Raw genomic sequence first — 25,359 nt, 5'->3', positions numbered from 1 at the left:
TACTTAACTTTGACTCCTGTCCTGTATGTGCACACATTACAGTAAACCTTAGTTATGTCATTGCCCTCTGCTTCTCAAACAGTATAAGCATTTGTATGATTTTATGCATGTTTAAAAGATGCTAACATAAAACTATATTTTCATTGTAGTTTTGTTCTGAAGAATAGCTGTTTTCATATTAGTAGTTTGTTAATATGTTTAAATGTTTTCAAGTTTATAATTAAGCCTAACCTGGTATGAAGGACTATTGCTTTTATAGTTCCAGAATCATATGAGAAGCTTAAATCGTTACTGACTGGAAAAACAACAACACAACAACTTGTTGTACTAGAGAGAATTCAAAAGTGCAATCATCCAAGCCTGGCAGTGGGAAACAAAGCAAAGTTAGAAGTATGTGTTTAAGACTTTAAATGAGCTTTGAATTTTAAAACATATTTACAAAATATTCAAGCAGTCTGAAATATGCTGTTTTGTTTTCATGTTCGCGTGATGTTTTTTCTTCAAAATTTACATAAGGGGAATGTAAATCACTGATAATTTGCTATTTCTTTCCCTATCTTACTGTGCTGTTTAAAAAAAAAAGATGCACAGAGAAAATGAACTATAGTAGTTATGATGTGTTGTGCTTCTTGCAGAAACTGTTTGGTTTCCTTTTGGACTACACTGGAGAGTTAGCAACTATGGACCCCCCAGAGCTCAAAACAATTGACAGATTGGTCCTGTAAGTACCATATTCACCCAAATCCAAGACAACTCCCCCCCCCGCCCCCATTATATTCTGTGTGTTGAGAATGTATACATTTGTATAGAATCTAATTATTGAAGAGTTGTTTTAAATTCAGGGGGGAAATCAGTTGCAGGGGGACTGTAGAGGAGCTGGTGTGGACGCAAGCATTAGGGGGCAAGCAGTGGGCCTTGCCCTCCCATGCTGCGCTCTACTCCCTGCACCTCCTCTCCCTTCCAGCAGCTTTGGGTCCCTTGTTCCCCTGTAGCTTCTGCTCCCCTGCCTGCTTCTTCTCCTTCCCACCCCCTACCCTTGCTGTAGCTCATGCTCCAGCAGTCTCAGTCACCACTGCAGTCTGGAGCATGGAGCATGTTTGCCCTTATCCCAACCTGGCTCGAGGGCAGTGGGGAAGAGGGTAGAAAGTGTGGGGTGGGGGCAAGTGGAGCAAGCAGGCAGCAGCCATGGCTCTGACTATGTCAGTAATGGAATTACTGAAAGCAATGTAGTCCCTCTTCCACTGTAGCAAGCTTACCGCTGCTCAGATTGGAGCTAATTGTCATGTTTTCAAATGCCTTCTCCTCATTGCAGAGTATGCTTATTTCTCAGGCTTTCAAACCCATGGCCTGCTACTTTGTACATAGCTGCCATAATGTACTGCTTCCCTTCTGCTCATATGTCCATAGTCTTAACCACAGTGACAAATCTTGGTACCACTTGTTTTATTGTGTGTTAACATTGCTTCACTGCATGCCTTAAACACCTTTTAAAAAGTCAGCATTTGAGAATAGATGGTCTGTCAGAGATAATAGAGTTACAGGAATATATTATTACTTGTAAAATCTTAAAGTAAAGAAAGCCATTTAGATTCCCAATTCAAGCATTTATCATATTTGTAATTGCTCCACACAGGGTTTGGAATTTGGCAGCAGGGCAAGTGGTGGCCATGGCAGCTGCCACTTGTCCTGCCACCAATTTTTCACCCCTGCTATATCCTAAATGAAGCAGGGAACTTAGATCATAAGAGCAAAGGCATGTTCTATACAAGAAGTGTGAATTAAGGTTGCACAGTCTTACCTGGACCTAGCAAACTAAATAACAAATCAATACATCATTTTCTATATGTTTTTATTCCTTTTTCTCTAACGAAAAGGTCAAAACAATTCTTATCTGGAGTTGGAACAATCCCCACGTCACAAATCTTCGGTTCTCTAGCTTGAGAACTTTCTCCCTGCAAAATTCTTGATGCTAGCTGAAAATATAGTAGATGGGGTCTGAAACAGTTTCTGAAAGAAAAAAAAAAATCACAGGACCATGTCAGGCAACCTAAGTATAAGTTTCTCAACCAGCCTCCTCTTATAAAAACATGACCTTAAAAGACTGTGTGGGGATGATTCTTAGTAGATGATGAAACTGTCTTTGAAATGTCTAGTTTGCGTAATGTAAATGGTAGAAAACTGAGTAGAGGTTTGCTTGACATATGCCATATACTTGTATATCTGGACATAATAAGTAACATTAAGAGTCAAGAAATTCAAAAAGAAATCTGTCCGTTATGCCACCTTAACTTGATTAAAGGACAGTAGTATATTTTAAATGTGTATAAGATTTCCCTGGCTGCCTTAGAAGTCCTAGTTCTTTGTTAGCAGAAGCAGTGTAACTGGATGGTGATTTATGTTTCTTGTTAATAGGCCGTTGTACAAGCTTTGCCAGATGTTTCCTGAAGCTGCAAGTAACAGTATGAAATTTGTACTTCGAGACGCTGCACATGACATGGAAGAAATGATTGAAGTCAAGGGCCGCGCAGCATTTCCGGGGTTAGACTTGGTAATTTAGTATGTTCTGTTTTGAAAGTCTGCTGCCTCCTCCACCCCACACGTGAAATACCATGCCAACATAACATTACATTTTGCAGGAAAGCTAGAAACTCAAAATAATTACACATGGTTTCTACTCTGGATAGGATATTCAAGGTATAAGAAACCCAGATTATATTCAAGAACATTTCATGTATTTAGAGTTATGGCATCAAAAGTGTTAAATAAGTGATGAGAAAAACCCTGTTTGCATCTAAATTCACAGTGAGTCTAACCTTTCTTGCTTTACTTTACCTGATGAGATCTGAGTTCAGGATTATTTGTATCTTGTCTTGCTTTAGGTGCAAGAGATGTTAGCAAAGATGTCTTTTTTTTTTCTTCTTTGCTCAAGTAAAAATACTCTTTATGTCAGCTGAAACTTTAAATAAAAATTATTCAGAGCTGTAGTTTCCACAGTGTAGCAGTTACTTCTTTCTTGTTGAAAGAAATGGCAAATTTAATTACAGGTAATTCTTTGAGCTATAGATAGTTTCATAGTTTCTAGGATCAGAAGGGACCTGAACAGATCATAGAGTCCGACCCCTTGCCATGGCAGGAAAGAGTACTGGGGTCAAACGACCCCAGCAAGGTGTTCGTCTAGCCTTGTCTTAAAGACCCCCAGGGTAGGAGCCAGCACCATTTCTCTTGGAAGTTGGTTCCAGATCCTAGCTGCCCTGACAGTGAAGTAGCACCTCCTGATATCTAGCCTAAATAGATAAATAGATACTGAATTATAAACTTTGAAATAAAATGATTGGGTCATCTTCTTTACATTCCTGTATGTTGCAAAGGAAGTTTAGGTTAGATGTTAGAAAGAATTATCTCACTAGGAGGGTATACAGCATTAGAACAGGTTACCCAAAACAGTTTTTAAGACCCAGCTAGACAAAGCCTTGGCTGGGATGAACTAGTTGGAAATGATTCTGCTTTGAGCAGGGAGTTGGGACTAGATGACCTCCTGTGGTCCCTTCTAACCTTAATTTTCTACGATTCTCCCAAACTGTAGGTAATTGGATATTTGGGAATTCAAGATAGGATGCATTTAACTCAGCGCTTCAAGGACAAGTTGTAATGGTTTGATTCACAGGGAGTGGCTTAGTGGAGTGAGAATTCTCACCAGGTTTAGTACAGTAACAGAAGAGTATTAAGTAGGATATTGGAGATGGGTTGGGAGGACATGATTGGTGGGCATAAGATACTTTAAACTTGATAGGTCATTTTTAAAACATATCCTGAAGTAAATACCTTTTATTAGACCAACTGGAAAATGGCAAGAAAATTGTCCTTTTCTGCAAGCTTTTGGGATCAAAGTCCCTTCATCAGGCTGTGGGAAAAATTTAGATGGTAGAAGATGGTAAAAAGTCCCCATAGGTAGGAAATAAATTTCATTTTTGTACAGAGGGAGCTGAAGATGGAAGGCTGTCCCTCTGGGTCCATGAGAGTGTCTTTGTGATCTGTGTTGAGTAGGTCTTCGTGTTGATCAGGTAGAATTCCTTCCCTGGAGGTGTCAGATGGCAAGCAGGAAGGTAAAAAAAACTTCCTTGTTGTTCTGCAATGAAGTTTAAAATCCAAAATCGGCTAAAATTTGGCATCTTTCATGTTATTTATTTCCTGAAATAAAGACTTTTCAAGATAGCTTGGGCATCACTTTTGAAGAAAATTTTAACTTCTAGTCTTTACATAAGTAATGTCAGTGGCATCTAGTAACCAAAAAGCTTCCTTGAAATAAAATACATATTTATAGTGTAAGCTTTATAGAAAAAACAAATATGAAAACAATAAAAGACTATGTACATGTCCAGCTTCTACACCAGGATCCTAATGGATCTAAACCTCTTATGGACTCCTCAAGATCACAGCATTTTTGGGTGGCAATCTCTTCCCTTAACTCCCCAACAAATTCTGTCTCTTCAGCTTGCCACAGGTACTTTAAATATTGCTTTGTCTTTTTGATCACCAGCATGTTCTTACAAGTTGGTGCCAAGATACTCTTATCTGAGGGTATTCTGTTTGCTCATCAGATACCTCCCATTAAAGTAAAGCAATATAGATATTTATAGGTATATAATAAACCTTCTGCTTACCCAGTGGAAGGTACAGAGTGTGTTTTAATAACTAGGCTTTATATCCATGGTTTATGGATGAGGAAATAAGTTACATTTTAATGTCAACCCTATTATTCAGATACTTAAAACAGTTATAATTTGTATAACAGTTATAAATTGTATTTTAATTTCTTAATCTGTTTTATTCTTTATCAGCTCATTTATTTGAAAATTACTGCAATACTCTTTCCAACCTCTGACTTTTGGCACCCAGTAGTCACACCTGCATTTTTATATATGAGTCAGTTGCTTACTAAGGTAAGTGCATAATGTTTTACTTCACTATAAGGCTGTATTTCTCCATCTCTTCTTTAAGTACAATTAAAAATACTTTTGAGATTTAGAAATATATTTAGAACTTTATTGAAAGGATAGGTAAAAATAGGTTTGGCTAGTAAAGCTCTTCAAATCAACAGTTGACTTGGAGAAAAAGTTGATCTGAGGAAGAAGGTCTTGTACATAGCCAAGTGTTGCAGGGCACTAAGGTGCCTGCTCCTCTTAGAGCAGAGATTGCCTGGGGAGAGAGCGCAAAGAGCCAGATAAGAACCCAGGTGCAGGTTGCCATGACAATGAGGGAATTGGCCGCACCTGACCCTGGCCAGCTGGCCGAAGGAGGCAGGGCCCTAGGCCCTTATAACCCTAGGCCTGGGACCAGGCAGGTGGTTCCCTACCAGCAGCTGAAGGGGAAGGAGCCTTCAGGAAGAAAGGGCCCAGAAATGTGGTAGCAGGCAGATGCGCTACCCTTAGAACAAAGGGGACACCAGGAACCCATAAGGTATTCTTGCCTACGAGGCACCAAGCCTCAGAGAGGGAATTTTACTCTTTTAAAGGGGCAGAGTATGACATGAGTTTGCGTTATGTTACAGCCCAGGGACTCATGATGGTTGGCTGTTGTGTGTGTGCTGTCTGATAACACTGATGGTTTAGGTGAGGCTATTTGGGGAAGGAGGGGGCCTCATTGCGGGCTTACTACAATGTGGGGACCCCGGCGCCAGAGAGGGTGCAGCATTTGAGGTACACAGACCCCAGCACCGAGGGGCGCAGAGACGGCTGCAGAGAGCCTAGTGAGTACAAGGGGCCAAATTATAATGAGGCCTAGGCAAAACAGCACCAGTATCATCTGCAAGGCTTGGGGTGTGATAAAGGGGTGTTTGAAGCCACGCATATAGTTCATAAGGCTGAGAGACTCGGGAACTGTCCACAGTGAAGCGGGACGTCAGGGGGTCTAGAAACAACAGAGTTAATAGGATCCAGCTAGACCGTGTCCAGACCTAAAGCTTAAGAGCAGCCTCCCTATATTCATCATACTAACAAGACGTGGCAGGCGAGAACGAGGGTGCTTGTAGGGCTACAGTAAGTCTAACCATCAGAAAAACACATCCAGTGACTTGCCAATGTCCTGTACAGAAATTCCACGCCCATTAAAAGGCAAGGCATGAGACTTGTGAATACGCTGTGTAGTGATTCAAAGTAATGATCTTGCATGCTAAGCGTTCTTTTATTTTAAGAATAGTCATTTTTGCTTGCATTAAAAAATGTATTTAGTCCTGCTAGAACCTGTCTTGTTTTGTAGTGAAGTTAACATGCATCCCTTCCCCCCAACCTGCTAAGTAGAAGATGACCATGATTTTAAGACAGTATAGAATAATTACATTTTATACATGGAAAATTTATACATGTGTTATAATTTTCCAGGTATAGAATCTAGTTATCAGAGGGTTTCCTTGAGTTTCTCAACCTCCCATTGTTTCAGCAGGGAAAACAAATTGGGGAGGTCAGGTAGCCCCTTGCTTTCTGCATCACCGTAACATTTTCCCCTGGCAATCCCTTCCTCCTCTCCTTACCGTTAGACACTGCTCTTCCTCAGCACGTGAAAGTGAGGAGTACATTTCAAAACAATAACCTTGAAATTAAACATGGCTGTAGCAGTTTGCATACATTACCCATGTACTTTAGCTCACCCAGAATTGTTGCATGCTACTTTTTTCAGACTGCCACAAGTTTTAGCACAGGTGCTTCATAAACACACTTTCAAGCAGCACTTTGGCACATACTTACCTGTAGTACAAGCTGTGCATATTAGTCCAAAGTCAAAGGCTTTTGATGTACCACATAGTTAATTGGGTCAACAGCATTTCCAGGTCATGGTGACCCCACAGCTGGGCGCTGCTTAGTATGTGTGTATACCCCAGATATCCTCTCACAAAGGATCCAGGTGCTAATTAGTCCCCCCTCATGACTGGAACCAGGTATTCTTGTCACGAATTCTCAGATTCTTCAAAAATGTATCTGCAGATGAGGTGCAAGGCAACCTGGTATGGATTCATCTCATGGAGGGTGGGGCCATAGTAATCATGTGTGCCAGGCTGAGAATGGGTGACAGAGAGATTCTGAGTGAATTGTTTAGTGCCCCATTTGGTGATGTTTGCCAGGCATTTAAGGCTGGTGAAGAAACAGGAATCAGCGGAAATGGGAAAGAAAGGTGCAGCTCAGCTGTAGGAGTAAAGAGGAAGTTGAAATGTATGTGTTTTGTGGCTGACCGTTGCCTGAAAAAAAGTCAGCCTTGAGGGGGACTGTGCTTGATGGACACTACCATATGCCTTACTCAGATGGGTGCACTAACCTATCCTTGCAGTAGGTTTCAGTCAGTATTGAGCAGATTCTTTTTGGTATTGGGTGGTGGAACCGGAGCGTGCTCCATCCACTCCATGCATTGACCTGGTATTACAGTGCTTCCAGGACCGGTGCAAAAAAAACAGGAAAAAAAAAAAAAAGGTTTCAGTCAGTCTTTTGGCTCATATCTCCCAACAGGGGAGATACCATGATCACCAGGCCTCTTGTGGGCCAAGAGATGGTTGTCCCAGAGTGAGAATTCAGAACCGATTTGGCCCTTGAAACAACAAAAACATAGCCCCTAGTATGTTTGCCTGATGAGGGCCATGTGTGTTATCGTTATGCTCAGTATTGGGTACATTTAATCAACATCATAGTTAGTTTCCATTGCTAAGTACATGCTGCTTTTGGCAGCAGTTTAATGATAGCCAGTGTATTTAGTGAGATTTCCTTGTTTGAAAAAATTAAGATGCAGGACTCTTTTTCCCCGTGCCAATTGAGGGGAAAAACCTTGACTTGTGTTTAAGTAAATACAGTATTTACATATTTGGAAGTTCTGGATTCAGTTACTCAGATGTCAGCAATGATGCAGAACCATTGTGAAATTCATTTTTTCAGATTGGTTCATTTCTCAAAAGGGGTATTGAGCTTTGTGGTCCAAAGAGCAGGAACCAAATTTAAGAATAGATCAAGAGTAAAGAATGTCATGGGAACAAAACAAGCCAGAAGAAATGTTTGTACTTTGGCGACCTCTAGTGGCCCATGTAGTTTTGACATCTTTTCTACTGAATGTCACATCTTTCTTCTTTGGCAATCCCTTGCAGTCGAGGATGATTGCCTTATCTGTGTGTGTGAAGATGGCTGATGAGGCCTATCCAGGATCAACAGACTCTAGTTCAGATGTGTGTTTCTGTCAGTGTTGCCAGGTGTACAATAATTATCGTATTTGTACAATACTTTAAATCCTTATATGACGTATGATCAATAATAGTTAACGGGTTCAGAATGTATGATGATTTTAAAGGCTGCTAGTTGATGCAGCATATACAAAACCCAAGTCACTCTCAGAGAGCCTTAACTGACTTTTGGGTTTGCTGTCAGCACTTTCTTCCGATTACTTGCCTAGAAGTAAAGAAATGCCTCAACTTTGATCCAGTTCACTCTCACTTGCTGACAGCTTACAGTGAGCAATATAAAGTAAACAAGATGATGGTTCATTTGCATGCTTATTTTCATGTTTTTTCCTTGTACAATAGTTTTTCAGCAAATATGATAAGCTTGAGCTTCCCTGACGATAATGTCATATTTAAGACCTGGCAGTGCTGGTTTCCGTGTGGGGCGGGTGTCGCTGGATTCTTGATTTGGTCTGCAACATGCTGTTTGTGCTGCTCCCACTTTTCTATCTCCCATTGTTGTAGGTTTCAAAATACCGAGATCCCTGCAGCAGACTCTTCCTTCATTTGGGGTGGTCTTGGGCAATAGATTCCCATGAGTTGAAGTTGATGTTGCATTTTTTTTAAATTGGCCTTGAAGGTGTCCCTGAAGTGCTTTTTCTGTCTGTCTTTGAGCATATGCCTTGGCTGAGCTGGACAAATAAAACTTGATTTAAGAGTCTGGAGTCAGACATCTGCATGACATGGCTGGCCCAACAAAGTTCGGTCACATAGGGTAGAAATAGAAGTCTCGTTTGTGCTGCCATAATATTTTTTTTTATGGCAGCACAAACGCTGAGCAAATAGATGCTGATACCCTTTGTTGTGCCACATGAAAAGAAAAGTAGTGACACAACAAAAGGTAGTAATGGACTCTGGCCTTTTATTGCAGCGGTCATCCATTACCTCTGTTGCACTTTCCACACTCAGCCAGACCTGCACCCTAGGTCTGGCTGAGTTGGGGAAAAGTGCTTCTGGGTGGGTGGTGAAAAGTCTGACTGGGTGCGAAAAAGCTTGCTTTCACAGGACAGGTTATCAGCTTCATTTGGCAATGTCCATCTCTAGCGATATTCTTTCTTCAGTGAGGTTGTAAGGGATCAGATTTTATTAGGGAGAAGTGATATGTTAGTAAAATAACCTTTTAAAAATGTATTTTTTAAAAGAACTGCAAAAAATAGTCCTTGGAGGTTAAATACTTGTGCAACTTAATAAAACAGTTTTCATTGTTGGGTTTATCTTTGCTTGACAGTTTCTTTTCTTTTCTTTTTTTTTTTTTTTTTACTAACTTTTCTGTTAATAGTGCCAAGTTACAACACTACAAGATGTTGTTAAAGGACTGTTTGTGTGCAGTTTGTTCCAGGAATATATATCTCTCTCTCAGAGATTTGTACCAGAACTTATCAATTTTCTTCTTGGAATACTTCACATTACTCTACCCAAAAAACAAGCCCAGGGTAAGCCTATTCAGAGTGATAATTATGAATGTGTAATTGTTCTTAGGCTTCAGTTTGATTACATTTGGTTTCAAGATCATTGTGTTCCAAACAAAAGACTAGATCATTGCCTAGATTAGGGTATCAAACTCACCTCGAGCCCTAGGCTGGATCTAGACCATGAAGCTCCTCCTGGGCTGGATCTGCAGGTCGAACAGCTAGAGTGGGTGCCAGGATGGGAGCCAGGTGGCCACAGGGTGACCGTAGGCTGTCACATAGCCTTTGTTGACCTTCCTGCCATGATGGCCATCTCTAAATGGGTCCAGGGGCCACATATTCTGCAACAGGCTACACACCTCCATAGCCGTGTCCCCAACTTTCAGTAGCTTGATGGACTGGATGGAGCAGCTCCATGGAGCTACTGAATCATGCAAGTCATCTGCATGTTCTTCCACACTGCTTCCCAGGTCCCACAGCAAAACAGTACTTCTACCTTAGCGCTACTGTGTAGTTGGGAAAACAGCCTGAGGGTAATAAATGTGGATACTGTTAAGCACCAGAGGGCTTTAGGACTGATACACTGCACGTAATCATTTGTTAGATTATCACATTTCAAATTATGAAACACTTTATAAATAATCTGAGAGCAGAAGTCTCTTACTGGGCTCTGCTCAATCTTTGCCTTACTCGGTTAACTCATCCTTGGCTTTCTTTTTCTAGTTTTGGCTTGTATGGTAAACTAAAACATGCTAAAAGCTGTGATATACATATTTTTGAGAAATTTAATTAGGTAGATGGCAAATGTTTTTGCTTTACAGAAAGTATGCAAATAACCAGAATATGCACGTAATCGATGTATGATGAAACAGAATCTGTAGTTTTAACATAAACATCTAACCTGTGTGTAACTGTTCATCTGTGCTTTCAGGCTATACTCTGGTGCACCCTTTCAGGCTGCTGGGGAAAAATTCAGAATTGCTCATGGTCTCTGATAAGAAGGACATGGAGTCCTGGCAAAAGCAGAATCTGCCCCTGAGTATTGTGACTAGATTAAAGGAAAGCAGCAAAACAGAAATGAATCATTTCAGGTATGTCAGGCAAGTGAGCTTCGGAAAACATAGAGAAAGGGCTAAATCCTAGGTGGCACTTGTATCTGTAAAACTGCGATTTTTGACACACGTGCACAGTTTGGATTTGGTATAGCTGTGCTCATTCTGTGCTTCCCTACTGAACAAGCCTAACAGAACTTTTAGACTCGGAAAAAACATGACTAGGAGATGTTTGACACAAGAGAAGGAAGAGGACTTGGGGGAGTCCTTTTAGCCTAAAAGCCTTGGCCGCTCACGGATTGGAGGGGAGGTGCTTTACTTTCAGGTCAGTATGCCCCCACACAGAGCACAGCACGTGCCCAGAGGAGGAACCATGTTAGTTTGACCCAGCTTAGCTTGTGCACTTTAGTGGGGCTTTTTGGTGCTTTTAGCTAATCACTGATTCAACTCAGTAGCTGAGCCAGGTCAAACTAACACAGTTTCTCTTCTGGTAAAGTGCCATGCGTCTCCTGCTTCTCAGCTGAATGTTCTTACAACTAAGCCATGAGGTAGATTAGTGATTCTTAGCCAGAATGCCACTAGATCTTTTGAAGGATGCCATAAAATGTGAGGAGATAAGCAATTAGGGCATTTGTACACACGTATGCACCACACTGCTGAGAAAATGGCGGCAGTATATTTTTGAACTAAAACACATTGAAGGCATTTTAGTTCAAAAGGACACTGCTGCCATTTTTTACATGCTGACATGCATTTTGCCATTTATACAAATGCGTGCCTTCACGGCTTCATTAGCGGCAGGTCCTGTCAGACCAACCTGGTGGCCGTCTATGACCAGATCACCAAATCCTTAGATGCAGAGGTAGCAGCGGACTAGTCTTCCTGGTCTTTCGGAAGGCCTTCGACATTGTTTGTCACCCCGTTCTCATTAAGAAACTGGGGGACTGTGGCATCGACACCCACACAGTCAATTGGGTTGCCAACTGGCTAGAGCGCTGTACCCAGAGAGTGGCAGTGGGTGGGTCATTTTCAACTTGGAAGGGCGTGGGCAGTGGGGTTCTGCAGGGCTCGGTCCTTGGGCCTGCACTGTTCATCATCTTCATCAGTGACTTGGATGAGGGGGTAAAAAGCACCCTGTTCAAATTTGCTGATGACACTAAGATGTCGGTGGATGTGGGCACGCTAGACAGAAGGAGTAGGCTGCAATCAGACTTAGACAGGTTACAGGGGTGGGTGGATGAGAATAGGATGGGATTCAACACTGACAAGTGCAAAGTGATGCACCTGGGGAGGAAGAACCAGCACCATACCTACAGGCTGGGGAACTCCCTTCTTGTCAGTGCAGAGGCGGAAAAGGATCTTGGAGTCGTCATTGACTCCAAGATGAACATGGGCCGGCAGTGTAGGGAAGCAGTCAAGAAGGCCAACCACACCTTGTCATGCATCCACAGATGCTTCTCAAGCAGGTCCAAAGAGGTGATACTCCCCTTCTATGCGGCACTGGTCAGGCCACAGCTGGAGTACTGTGTCCAGTTCTGGGCGCCGCACTTCAGGAGGGATGTGGACAACATGGAGAGGCTCCAGAGGAGGGCCACTCGCATGATCAGGGGGCAGCAGGGCAGGCCCTATGAGGAGAGGCTACGGGACCTAGAGACCACAAGAGAAGGCTGAGGGGGGGATCTAGTGGCCTGTTACAAACTAGTCAGAGGGGACCAGCAGGCATTGGGGGAGTCCCTTTTCCCCAAGCACTACCAGGAGTGACAAGGAATAACGGTCACAAGCTGCCAGAGGGTAGATTTAGGCTAGATATCAGGAGGTGCTACTTCATGGTCAGGGCAGCTAGGATCTGGAACAAACTTCCAAGAGAAGTGGTGCTGGCTCCTACCCTCCTAAGAGGAGGCTGGATGAATACTTTGCTGGGGTTGTTTGACCCCAGTATTATTTCCTGCCATGGCAGGGGGTCGGACTCGATGATCTGCTCGGGTCCCTTCCGACCCTAGAAACTATCAAACTATGCAACGCAGCACTGGGCACGTCAATCGAGTCTGCAGAGCATGTGAGCTAACCAAGTCTTCTCAGAGGTGCTGGATTTCCCGCCCGTTGGAGCAGACAAAAGTACCTGTATAAATGCCCTTAGAGTTGTTGGTTGTAGGAGATGAACAAAGTGTGAGAAGTTAAGCATAGGCTTAGGCTTGTCCCTGCCTGCATGATTTCCCATCCCCACTGGCTGGTCCCTCTGAATGGAGGTAAACAATGTAATTCATTGTTTTTGAAACTGGATGAGATTCAACTCACAGAAGTTATGGAGAGGTGCCTTGAGTCTAAAAAGGTTGAGACCCAGTAGGCATAGATATTTCTTAGAATGTTCCCCAATTTTCTTTTGAAGTTGGCCCACTGGGCAGCCAGTGGGGAAAGATAGGTGGAACCAGGAAAAGAACAGGCCAGAAGGAGTATGGCTTAGTAATATCAATCCTGCCCTGAAAAAAAGCACAAAAAAAAAAAAAGCTGGAAGTTATAGTTTGGGCTTCTGCCCGAGTTTCTGGCAGAAACTCTCCCAGTTCTGTTTTATCCAATGGATCTGAAATGTAAGGTACAGTGAGCTTCAAGAGCATTTTCCTGAAGTTCAAATCCTCTGGGTTTGCCAGAACCCAGATCTGCTGCTACCTGATCAATAAGCTGTTTAACTAGGTGGTAGACAGGCCCTCTTTATCCATTTTACTTCTGGCAGGTACATGCACAGGACAGTCCCGTTCCTTCACAGGTGGAAATGGAATCCAAAATGTGTGCAAGTGCCAAAGGTTGTCCGATTGTTGCTACATATAGGTCACTTAAGTGTGTGAACATGAAATAGGATTTAGCCTGAAATCTTTAAGTCATCTCCTATCTATCTCAGTAACAGTGTTATTTAACAGGTTATCATGTCTAGCCCTATGTCTGGATCTTATTAAGAGATGTGGAGCTCTCTATGGATCTTTGTCGTCTTTCCATGAAATAATACACCCCATCAGAGTACTCCTTACAGAACATATACCAGTGAGTGACTACCCTAAGCAGCTCCAGGTAGGTGTTCTCCAGGAACCTCATTGCCGATTATATATGTTAGATTCTGGGGCCTTGACGTGTGCGAAAAAGGGAAAAGCTGGGGGGGGGGGGGGAGGGACAGATTTCGTAAAAAATAAAAAATGTAACATAAAATATTTATTGGAAGGACAAACATATACATATATAATTAGAATTTATACATCACAGTGTCACTGGAGAAGATGGAAATGGTACTTACCATTTGGGATAGATGTTTAGATGTTTTTCACTTTAGATCTAATGTAGACTCTTTAACCAGAGAGGTACCATTTAAGGCATCTTCCTAGTGGTAACTCTTTAAGTGGCTTTGTTTTTACAAATGCTGTAGAAGTCTTAACTGTTTTGAGGATCTTTTATGAATCTGAAGTCACTGGCACAGCTAAACGAATCTTTAAAATTCAAAGATACTGTGAGGATAGGTACCTTCATAGAGCAAGTATAAATGTCTGTTATCAGCTTCACCAGTTAAAATAATCTAGCTCTTTTTTTCCAGAGGTGGAAGGAAAAGGTATTTTGAGTCTATTGTCAGTTCTTCACAATAGGGATGGAATCTGTGTTTTAGCAGTGGTGAGCAAAAAGACCATCATGAAATATGTTAAGGAGCAGTATGATGTAAATAAATCATGTTGAATGGCCCTGTGTTAAAGATTCACAAAAAGAACAGTGAATGTCATCTTTAGAACTCTATTCTGAGGGACAGCTATAGACTAAAGCTAGTTTCTGATGTTTTTGCTCCTCTCATCCTAAATTGCCCTTTCTCTTTTGGCCACAGAGTCCTTCCTGCCGGTCATTAGAGTGCCCTGTGGATCTGTGGCTAGGAATAGATGTCACAGAATGAAGCGAATCATCTGTGCTGCAACACAGCTAATCTGTTTCATTGGGCAAAACGCATGTCATCCTTTGTCTCACCCTTTATGCTGCAGGACAAGGAGCAGTGTGATCTCCTTTCTTTTTCCTGCTTACCCAGATCCGTCCCCCACAATCATGGGGAATGGATCTGGCTGAGCGGGGAACCCTGACTTTCCCCAAGGAGAAATGCTTATGGAGAGATACTCCAAGATTCCCTGAGGTGCTTCTCTAAGTGGGGAAAGCTGACACATGCTCTGGGGGCTTGATGGCAGAAGAGTAGCAGACACATGTCCAGAGTGGCTGGAGATTACAAGCAGCTCAGGCTGCCCAGGCCCTCCTGCCATAGGGCTAATGGATCTGTCACAATAAACCAGCAGAGTCTATTACTATCTTTTGCCATGCTACTGATTTTCCTTTCAGGTGCAACAAAGGGTTCAATATCTATTTGCTCACTGATGTTACATATTTTTATGGCAGTATATATGAGATGATGTGAGGCAATGTCTGTTTTCTCACTAAGAGGCTATTTTGTTTGGAGTACTTTAGCCAGGAAAACAGTATTGATGAATCAGTTCATGAAGCTTTCTCTAACATGGAATCTTTGAGTAGCTTTTAAAATTCTGCTGTTATTTGCATTTTCAGGAATTGCATCAAAATGTTCTGAAAGAACTAGAGAACAAAGAGAAACACTATAACCCATTGGTGTGTGAGAAAAAGAAGCCAGTGCCACTGAAACTATACACACCAAAAATAGTGAAAGTGTAAGTAGAATATCCTTCACTGGATTGAAGAAAGGAAAACCCTTAAAGGAAGTGTTCCCGCCTCCCTGTCCACCTTTGTCTGACCAAGAAATTTTTTTTTTATTCTTCTTGGATACAGACCTCACAATGATTATATGCATCTTTATTACTCTGGGTTAGGTTACATTAATGTAATGTATTCAAGATTATCTTAGAAGTGTACTAGTATCAACTAGATCACACAGGCAGATTGGTAAGATATAGTACAACTATATTCTGCATTGACGACTAATTTATTCCTAGAATTTATATAGTTACTGTCTTCAGTGTTGCTTATAGCTATTTAGAAACTGCTTCTGCTGCACCATCTGCAATTTTCCCAAGTTCTGCCTGGTGCTCTACACAAAGGATGAAGCAGACCCTCTTGTCTAGCATTTATCTCCAGCAACCTACACATGCTTACAATATGTTGTGAGAATGCTTCTTCATAAATGAAACTGTTTAAAACTTTTGTGCTGAGCGTTGCCCCAGGAGCATGCAAGGGGTAGAATACAAAAAAACCAGCATCTGTATGAAACCTAGTTCCTGTTGAGTTTCAAAGATGACTATACTTTTTGCAAATTACTTCATGCTCAGACATACAAACACATTCTAATTTCAGCTTGGAGTTTGGGAGAAAGCAAGGAGGCAGCAAGGAGGAGCAGGAAAAAAAGCGACTGATCCGTAAACACAGACGTGAATTTAAGGGAGCTGTTCGTGAAATCCGTAAAGATAACCAGTTCCTGGCTAGGATGCAACTTTCGGAAACCATGGAAAGGTAATATATGCAGTGTTAAAACAGCGGGTGGGGTTATTGTACATGCTAGCCAGTGTTCATTCTTAGTAGTCCCTGGCATGGCTGCCATGTTCTGGCCTCGGTGTATGGTTGACCAACAATTGGGGGGAAACAAATACAGGACAGATTCAATTACAAGATATTCTTGAACCCATCAGTTTTATCATTTAGACTGTATTGGGGTTTAACTGTTTCATACCTTTAGTTTCAGGATGAGTATCGTACCATTGCTAGTTTTCATTTAAACTGCACTCATAGTAGAATTTTTTTAAAATGGAGAATTTTTTTCAATTAATATTTGAACACTCGCTGTTTTGTTCGGCATAGTGTTTTCAGAATGAAGATTTAAACATGATTTCTTTTTCTAGGGATTCTGAAAGAAAAAGAAAAGTGAAAGATCTGCTTCATAACCTTGCCACACAAGAAGGTGAATGGAAGGCATTGAAGAGGAAAAAGTTTAAGAACTAATTCTGTCATAAGTAGAAATGTTTTCATTATTTTTTAATAAACTTTATGTGAATTCCTTGAGTGTATTTATTATATGGAAAAAAAACCATCAAGAATTGTCTTCAAAAAAGATTCTGATAAACAGGACTATTCATGTAAAGCATTATCTGTCTTTTCTATGTGAAAAAATAAGATATTCTTTGGTATTTGTTGTACTTCATATTTTAATTCATAAGTATTTTTGAGTGGGCAGCTGTTCAGACAACTGTACACTTCATTTCAGGAACAAGTTTCATTAGTGCACGTACTGCATTATTAAGTAGGTATTCTAAAAATAATCATGCAACAGTAGGAGACTTTTTATTCTTTTGCAAAATTGATGAGATTGAATTATCCCTCAAATCATAGAATTCTTGGAGACTGTGGCAGGGTACTAGGTATGCCTGCCACTAAGGCCCTAGAGCTGGCAGCCTCCAGGTGCCTAATGAGGGCAGCCATTTTAGGCTCAGGGCTGCCTATATAAACAAGGCAGTTTGGCTGCTGGAGGTCAGGCAAAAAAATTGCCTTCTGAGTTTCATCCAGAGGTAAAGGAGGAGCTGTAGGAGATGGTAGGAGGCTCCTGGTCCTGGGTACACCCGGAAACTATACCCTGCCAGGAGTGGGTGGCCTGGTGGGGCTCCCAGTGGTACGGGAGCCCCCAGGAAATTCCAGGCCAGTGATCACCCTGGTGAAAGGTGGGTCGGGGCACCTTAACCCCTAGCCCTTGCCTTCGGGTGGATCGTATACATCAGAGGTAGTTGTGGGGGGTGCAAGCCCCAAGGAGGAGAGTTGGAGGCCAGGTGTGGCCAAAGCTGCCTGAGCCCGGCAGGGGTTCAAGACCTTGAAGGGGAGAGTTGGGGCCAGGTACGGCTACGGCCACCTGTGGAGGGAAGCCCCAAGACCCTGAGTAAAGGGGGCGTTACGAGCAGTGTGGAGCCCCCAGTGTGAGGGGGCAGTGTGTGGAGCCCTGTGAAGGGAGAGGGGGCTCAGCCAGAGAGAGAGCTGAGTCCTGACCCAATAAGTCCTCCATTGTGGGGAGGCGCAGAGTTTGGGTCAAATATAGCACCGGTAGTAGCACCACAACCTGCTGCCCAGCAGGGGAGTGAAAGTCCCCTGTGCGACCCTGAGGCACCAGTCATGGTGTGAGGTAACCCCAGCTCCCCACGTCTGTGGAGGAGGACCTAGAGAGGGGGACCCTGGGATAAGAGTATGGGTCATACAGCAAAGCCTGCCAGAGCTTCCCCTGACTGACCCAGGCGGGGGCCAGGACCAGGAGGGTCAGAAAGGCAAGGAGGCCCACCGAGAGGGACGCCCAAGAGCCAGGGGCCTGGGGTCCCGACTGGCTTGGAGGTGGGCTGGGGCTAGTGTGAGCCAAAGGTCCCAGTGGAGGGGACCACACCTGAAGGGAAACCGGTGGCAGGGAGATATGTGGCCCAGTATGACGGTGGCTGAGTCTGCCTGAAGGGAGGAACTTGGCGGGGGGCGGGGGTCCTACAGCAGGATTCTGGGCCCCATCATGGGGAACTGGTGCGTAGGAGACCATTGATGTCATCTGCGAGGCTTGGGCTGTGGTGTAGGGGAGGAATGGACCCGCAGGTAGTGCCCCCTAGCAGCAGGGCAGAAAATGGGCAGCCTCCTGCCTAATTGCATCTATTAATAAATCAATTAAGAACAAGGCCTGGTGGGAGAGAAGGTGGGCGGTTAGCCCAAGAACAGGTGGGTGGGCCACATGGAGATCGGCCCCGGTAGGCCTCCTGTTACAAAGACCAAGCAGTAAGCCTTTTCCTGCAAGAAATTATGAAATCCTTTTGCTTCTTATATCACAAATGTTTTGAACCACTGAGAAGACATGATTACTGCCTGACATGATTACTGAAAAACTGAATATTTTATTGTCTTTATAAAGTTCTCCACAAACAAAGCTGATGATTGTAATAATAACATACAGAATGAGTAGAATAGATAATGATACAAATATTCTGGACCTTTTTCACTGTTTAACTGCATAGTCTGAATGGAATCGGGATCCTCATACTCACCACAGTTTCTGTGCAGTTGAGAAATAATTCTAACTTTTTTTTCCCTGCAAAAAAAGTTTTAAATTAGATCTTTTACATAGTTTCCCCATTTTAGAATGGTTAAAGTTAGTAAAAGGTCTGTTAGGGAACCTTCATTTATATGGCTCATAAGTTCTAAAAAATATCCAGCAGAATGAAACTGCCTTTTCTTTACAGTTGTACAAATGTGAAAACCTTAAAGTGCAACTCTTTGAAAAGTAACTGAGTTAAAAATAGCACCTTTCCCTTACTTGCTGCTCCCTGTGTTTATTCAGTTAATTTACTGGAGAGAACCAAAAGCAAACAAAAACAACTTTGTCTTGTGTGGCAAATACCCATGACTATTTTGGAAGGCTAGGCTACATTATGTCATGTTTGAAACAATGCTGGGTAAAATTCATACATAAGCTTTTGAGACCTTTCTTTTCTGCTGTCAATATATAACTATTTTATATCTGGAACTAATAATATTTATGTAGCACCTTGTAGACACCATATCAACATTAACCAGTTAATCCTTTGGAAAGCCTTGTGAGATGGGATAATACTTTACCTCATTTTATATGTAAATGTGAAGGTGCTCGAGCGACTTGTCCAAGCCTGTAGCAAGTGGCATGGCAGGGATTAGAACTCCTGACTCCCCATTGCCTTCCAGGGCTCGTGAAGTGTTTGCATATTAGACTGACTGAACACACGCTTAAGAAAACAGCTTGTTATGGCATCCTATTTGCATAGCTTTAAGTTGTTACTGTTTCTGGATCCAGTGTGCCAGACTCAGGTTTCAAGCTAACACTTATTTCACTGATGTTATATATACTAGAACTCACAATTTGCCAAATTATATCAGCTGTCTGTTCTCAAACTGCTTGGTGCACTTCTTGTGAAGCAATTATAAAGCAATGATTTATCTGTTTACCAAACAAGTCTAGGTACATTGTGAAATAAGTTAAAACAGTTGTCTAAAACACCAAGAGAAAACATTCAGGAGGGATGTGTTCTTCAACCCACTCAGCTTTGGATGGCTGAGTTGTCTTATCACCATGCTCCACAACAGTTCTTTCATGCTACTCATCTAAGTTGTAGGTTGTCCTACCATAAGAAGTCCTGGTCTCTAGTAGCTCACATTCTAGGTAGGCAATGACTTCATGCATCCCAGCCATCTTTTCCAGATGAATGAACCTCTTTCTCCTCAAATTGCCCATTTTGGGCCCTCAAAGCAGCAGTTTGGTTTACTAGGTCTGTTATCTGAGATTCATAGAATCATAGAAGTCGGGTCAGAAGGGACCTTGTAGATCTTCAAGTCCGACCCCTCGCCTGGGCGGGAGAAAAACTGGACTCAAATGAATCCAGCCAGGTAGGCATCAAGCCTCTTCTTAAACATCCCCAGGGTAGGAGCCAGATTAAAACTTGTTGATCTCTTCTCTCATGAGCTTAATCTTCTCTTCATAGATGGAGGCTTGGCTGTTAAGGGTTTTTTGATTTATACCATTTCTCTGTTTCTTGGAGAAGTGAAGAAGAGCCAGCTGCTCAACCTGGGCTGTGATATCCCAGAGGGCCACAGCAAGGTCTGGGCAACTGGATTCCAAGTCAACAGACACCTTGGATCTCTGGATTTGATCAGCAACCTCCTCCTCTTGTAGCTTTGTAAGGAATGCAATCTCCTTCAACTGCTCCACCGTTCTCTACAGGTCAAGCCATGGCATTGCCTTGTCTGCATCCTGACAGAACTCTCTCCCCCATCTGTCATTGGTGGTATTACCTAGAAAGAAATCAGACTAATTTACAGTAGACCTTTATTCACCCAGGGTGACCCCATCTCAGTTTTAACTTCAGAACTACCACACTAGACTTAAGGAAGTAAACTTACATGGTTACAACTAATTTTTTCTTTTGTTCAGACGAATATTCAACGTGGTTTGTACCTCACCGTCAGCCCACTCCAAAAAATAAGTGGATACTGTATCACATTCAGATTCGAGTTTATAACGTATCTGTTACATTCATCAGAAGCACTTTTCCAGCATAGTAACAGCCACCCATATGTAAGGAGGCCATAGAGAACAGCAACAAGCAAAACCTATTCAGCTGGATATGGGTAACAATTAAATGTATTCTGATTCCATATACCACCTCATTTTTATTATAGCACCCAAATGTTTGCTCCTTTTTATTATCTGCTGACTTGTTGACCTTAATTAGACTGAAAGGCTGACATTTGGCCAGTCCTATTCTCATTACAAATGAGACTGGTGTATTATTAATAGAGACTGCAATCTATTTTACTACGTACAGTGAGTGCTTAGCTCAATGGGACCATGGTCCTTGATTGGAGCCTTGATACGCCGCTCCAGTTATATATCATCCCAAATCAACTCCTGACCCAAATGCTCCTGATCTACATTTTCTCTCCCTCTCTCATGCTAAGGAGTGCTGAATTGCCTATACATTTCCTTTACCTTTTAATATCAGTTCTTCTTTACAGTTTGCCCTCCAAATATCAACCTCCGCCTCCAGATCTCACCCCCCCTGTCAGCCACCAGCTTGTCCTGAGTCAGATTCTCAGTCAGCTCTTTCACCTCTTTGAATTCGTGGTCATACTCCTCTTCACTTGGAAGCGCTCATTCAGCTCCTGGAGCTCAGCCTGCAGTTTGTTTCTTCTGCTTCAGGGACTTGACCTTTTCAATGTAGCCAGCGAAGCATGCATTTCTTCTTTCTCGTTGAGATAAGGGCAGTGGATCTCAGAACCAGTTTCCACCAGCAGTTCCCTGCTCAGCCACAGGAACTGCTGCTGCTGTAACATACTTTCTGGATATCAGAAGAAACACAATGAAAGCTCTGAGAAGGGGAGGGACTTTGTACTCTTCTGCTGGTGCCACTCACAGACAGGGTCTTCTGAGAATATGAAGTTCTACTCACTTTTGGAGCATATGCTTTCCAAAAGTCCTTGGTGCTTCTCCAAGCCTCCAAGGGGCATGATGAAGTTTCTACAAAGTTTTTATAAGGAGCAAAAGAATTTGGCAATTACCTTACTACTGTTAGAAGGATACAATATCAAGACACCAGTCCACAATTGTACACTGCAGTGCTGCATACCTTCATATGTATACATTTGGCTGTGCCTTCTTGCCTATTTAAAACGATTTGAAACATTTTAATTAGGCATGTGTTGAAGAGGCTCCATTACAGATTGAGTAACTAAATCTCCATGGCCTCTAAACAGAATGTCTTTGAATATTTGAAGAAATTAAGAAACCTTTTTTTTCTTATAGAAGACTAACTTCTATGCTTAATTGGACTTATAAATGACGAACATTTGACTAAGAAGGTGAAATAATTGCACCAGGAAGAATAAACTCCAGGAAGGGAGAAGAGCTTTTTAATAGCTAAAGACAGTCTTTGCATAAGAATAAATGCGTGTAAAATGGCCATGGTTAAATTCAGGCAGGAAATCAGAATTAGGTTTCTAACCATCAGAAAGGCAAGGTTCTAAAGTAGTAATGGGGGCAAACAACCTAACTATTTTTAAGACAGAGCTAGACAAGTTTATTAATTGGATCATATGATGTCATGAGGGACGAGACCTTGTGACCCAGGAGATCTCTTCCAGTCTTATGTTCTATAACAGGAACTTGGGGATTTATTTGGAATTCTGAAAGGTTATAATCCCACCATACTTCCTACATTATTACACAAAGATCACTATAATCATCCCAGATTGTGAGGATGATGATAGTGGCATAAATCCAGAGAAATTCACAAGTTTCATAAAACTATTTCTTCTAGATTTGCACTGATCTACCTGGGATTGGAGCCTCACTTTCAGCATTTATTTTACAGGTTGCAAAAGGCATCAGGGAATCTGCCTGATTATTCAGTTTTTATTGGAAACAGAGCTTGCAGGAGAGTTCCCTGCAGTAACATCACTATTACTAACTCATAGTGTTTGCTGTATTTTATAAAGTATGCTGGGCCAGGCTCTCAGCCTTCCTGACTGCATCCCCACACTGCCGGCCCATGTTCATCTTGGCATCAATAATGACTCCAAGATCCTTTTCTGCCTCTGCACTGATGAGAAGGGAGTTCCCCAGCCTGTAGGTATGGTGCTGGTTCTTCCTCCCCAGGTGCATCACCTTGCACTTGTCAGTGTTGAATCCCATCCTATTCTCATCCACCCACCCCTATAACCTGTCTAGGTCCGATTGTAGCCTATTCCTTCCTTTTAGCGTCCCCACATCCCCCCACATCTTAGTGTCATCAGCAAATTTGAACAGGGTATCTACAACCCTCTTTCTATACTGTTTCTTATAACCCCAAGAAAGTCCAGTTACATATTCCCCCCTACGCACTTCAGATGGATGCTCTATGTTCTGTAATTTCTTTCTAATCCTATATCGGTATTGGTGCTTCTGTGATACCTTAAGCCTTCAGTTCTCCCTAATAATGTCATTACTCATCTGAGGAGGGGGCAAGTGTCAGTTAAGTATGTAGCAACCTAATTAACTATTTAGAATGCATATGCAATGTATTTATACATAAATTACATAGAAAGTCACATGTGTACGTGACATTCAATAGCTATCAATCACACACAAATACTAGGAAGCCCATGCTATTCCTTCTGTGTTATCTGCCTGAATTTGTAAATGCCTCCTGGTAGGTTCATTATCTGTCTCATCTTTTTTCCCTGTTAGCACACTTGGATTTACTTCAGTTCAGCTGCAAGCAGTTCACGTTCAAGTTTGAGAGGCCTTCTCACAATATTTTCACCAGCAGCCAAGGGCTTTAGTAGGAGACACAATGTTCAGTATAAAGCAGTCTGGGAACCCCAGGCTGCCCACAACTGAGCACAATACAGCAGAGCCTCTTGCAAGAGGACATGGGCCCAGTTGGGGACTGTGGAAAATGAGAAAAGGAAGAAAAATAAGGAATCCAGGAGGCAAGACACACCAAGACAGTGAGAGAGAAAAATTAGTGAGGAAAAGGAATGGCTGTAGATAAAGATGGAGGACTTTTGTGAATCAGATGTTGGCAGCTTCATTAGATTCCACTGAGAAACATGTAAATATTAATTCACTATAAACTACAAGTGGAAGGGGCTAGTCCCAGAAGAGAGAACAATCCCATTACTGTATTACCAGGACTAAGAACTGGATTAAAGCCAAAGCAATAAACAACACAAGGAAGGAAGTTCCCAGAAGAAAAAAAGGGACTGACTTGCAAAACTAGAGCACTGCTAGAGATTAGCTGACAGACAGACATTTCATTACATGCCATTGTTATTAGAGTAACTCCAGGTAATCAAGAGATTCTCCCCTTTTATCCCAGCTTCCACCTAACTTTTTTTTCTTTTATAAAGTACTAATATTTTATGAGTTTTCCCATACAAATAAATGGCTGTTTGGCTTCTGAAATCAGATGCATTGATTTAAATGGTAGGCAAGGGTATAATCATGGAATCACAGAATCAATGAGTGGGAAGGGACCAAGGCAGATCATCTAGTCCGACCCCCTGCCATGGGCAGGAAGGAGCACTGGGGGTGGCAGGGGTCATAAGACCCCAGCCAAGTGCCTATCCAGTCTCCTCTTGAAGATATCCAGGGAAGGTGAGAGCACCACCTCTCTGGGAAGCCTATTCCAGGCTCTGGCCACCCTTACAGTGAAGTAGTTCTTCCTAATATCTAACCTAAACCTATCCTCCCTCAGCTTGTGGCCATTGTTCCTGGTGACTCCAAGGGGGGCCCTGGTGAACAGACTTTCCCCAAGTCCCTGCTGGTGGCCCCTGATAAGGTTGGCAGCAGCCACAAGATCCCCCCTCAGTCTCCTCTTGCGGAGACTGAAGAGATTCAGGTCCCTCAGCCTCTCCTCATAGGGCTGGCCACAGAGGCCCTCAGCCATACGAGTGGCCTCCTCTGGACCCTCTCCAGGTTCTCCACATCTTTCTGGAAGTGCAGTGCCCAGAACTGGACGCAGGACTCCAGCTGTGGCCTGACCAGCGCTGCATAGACAGGGGAGCAAGACCACTCTGAACCTGTTGGTGATGCCCATGTTGATGTACGACAGGGTGCGGTTGGCTCTGCCTATTGCTTCATCGCATTGGTGACTCATGTTCATCCTGGAGTCAATCCTGACTCCAAGATCCCTCTTTGCCTCTGTGCTGCCGAGAGGGTCAGCCCCTAACCTATAACCATAATGCTGGTTCCCTCTCCCCAGGTGCAGCACCCTGCACTTGTCCTTGTTGAACCGCATCCTGTTCAGATCCCCCCACTTCTCCAACCTATCCAGGTCTGCCTGGAGACAGACCAGTAGTATGCAGTACCAGTAATGTAGTGTTGTGACTTTACTACAAGGCTAATGAGGACTCACAGATACACTCAAGTCCTTTTTAAGTCAAAATGTATCTGAAGTTTCGGGAAAAGTGCAGAGGAAAGCCACGCGACTGAATGCATGTCAGCAGAATATTGAAGTGCTCCCTGTCAGGAAGTTGGAGAAGAACAGACTGCTCCCCGCATACACTCGTGAGGCTGTAAAGCACCAGCAGAGTTGTTCTGTGCTCATTACTGCAAACTGCGAGTACAGCAGGATCACAGACGCAGCGATCTGAC

General features: G+C 42.7%; 1 protein-coding gene across 1 annotated transcript in view; it reads left to right on the top strand.

Moving 5' to 3' along the window:
• The window catches only part of NOP14 (NOP14 nucleolar protein), a 35,314-nt gene extending 18,578 nt beyond the window's left edge, over window positions 1-16,736 (top strand). The window contains exons 10-19 of the mRNA XM_090035475.1: window positions 260-390; window positions 636-721; window positions 2,413-2,548; window positions 4,839-4,940; window positions 9,528-9,681; window positions 10,589-10,748; window positions 13,622-13,769; window positions 15,282-15,400; window positions 16,041-16,196; window positions 16,583-16,736. Of these exons, the coding sequence (XP_089891601.1) occupies window positions 260-390; window positions 636-721; window positions 2,413-2,548; window positions 4,839-4,940; window positions 9,528-9,681; window positions 10,589-10,748; window positions 13,622-13,769; window positions 15,282-15,400; window positions 16,041-16,196; window positions 16,583-16,682 (1,292 nt within the window). The 3' untranslated portion in view covers window positions 16,683-16,736. The remainder of the gene's footprint in view (window positions 1-259; window positions 391-635; window positions 722-2,412; window positions 2,549-4,838; window positions 4,941-9,527; window positions 9,682-10,588; window positions 10,749-13,621; window positions 13,770-15,281; window positions 15,401-16,040; window positions 16,197-16,582) is intronic.
• Window positions 16,737-25,359: the final 8,623 nt, after the last annotated feature.

Source organism: Crocodylus siamensis, chromosome 2, assembly GCF_052110815.1.
Source record: "Crocodylus siamensis isolate JL-2025a chromosome 2, ASM5211081v1, whole genome shotgun sequence".
In the NCBI taxonomy this organism is placed as follows: domain Eukaryota; kingdom Metazoa; phylum Chordata; order Crocodylia; family Crocodylidae; genus Crocodylus; species Crocodylus siamensis.
This window is presented reverse-complemented; position numbering and strand designations above follow the sequence as displayed.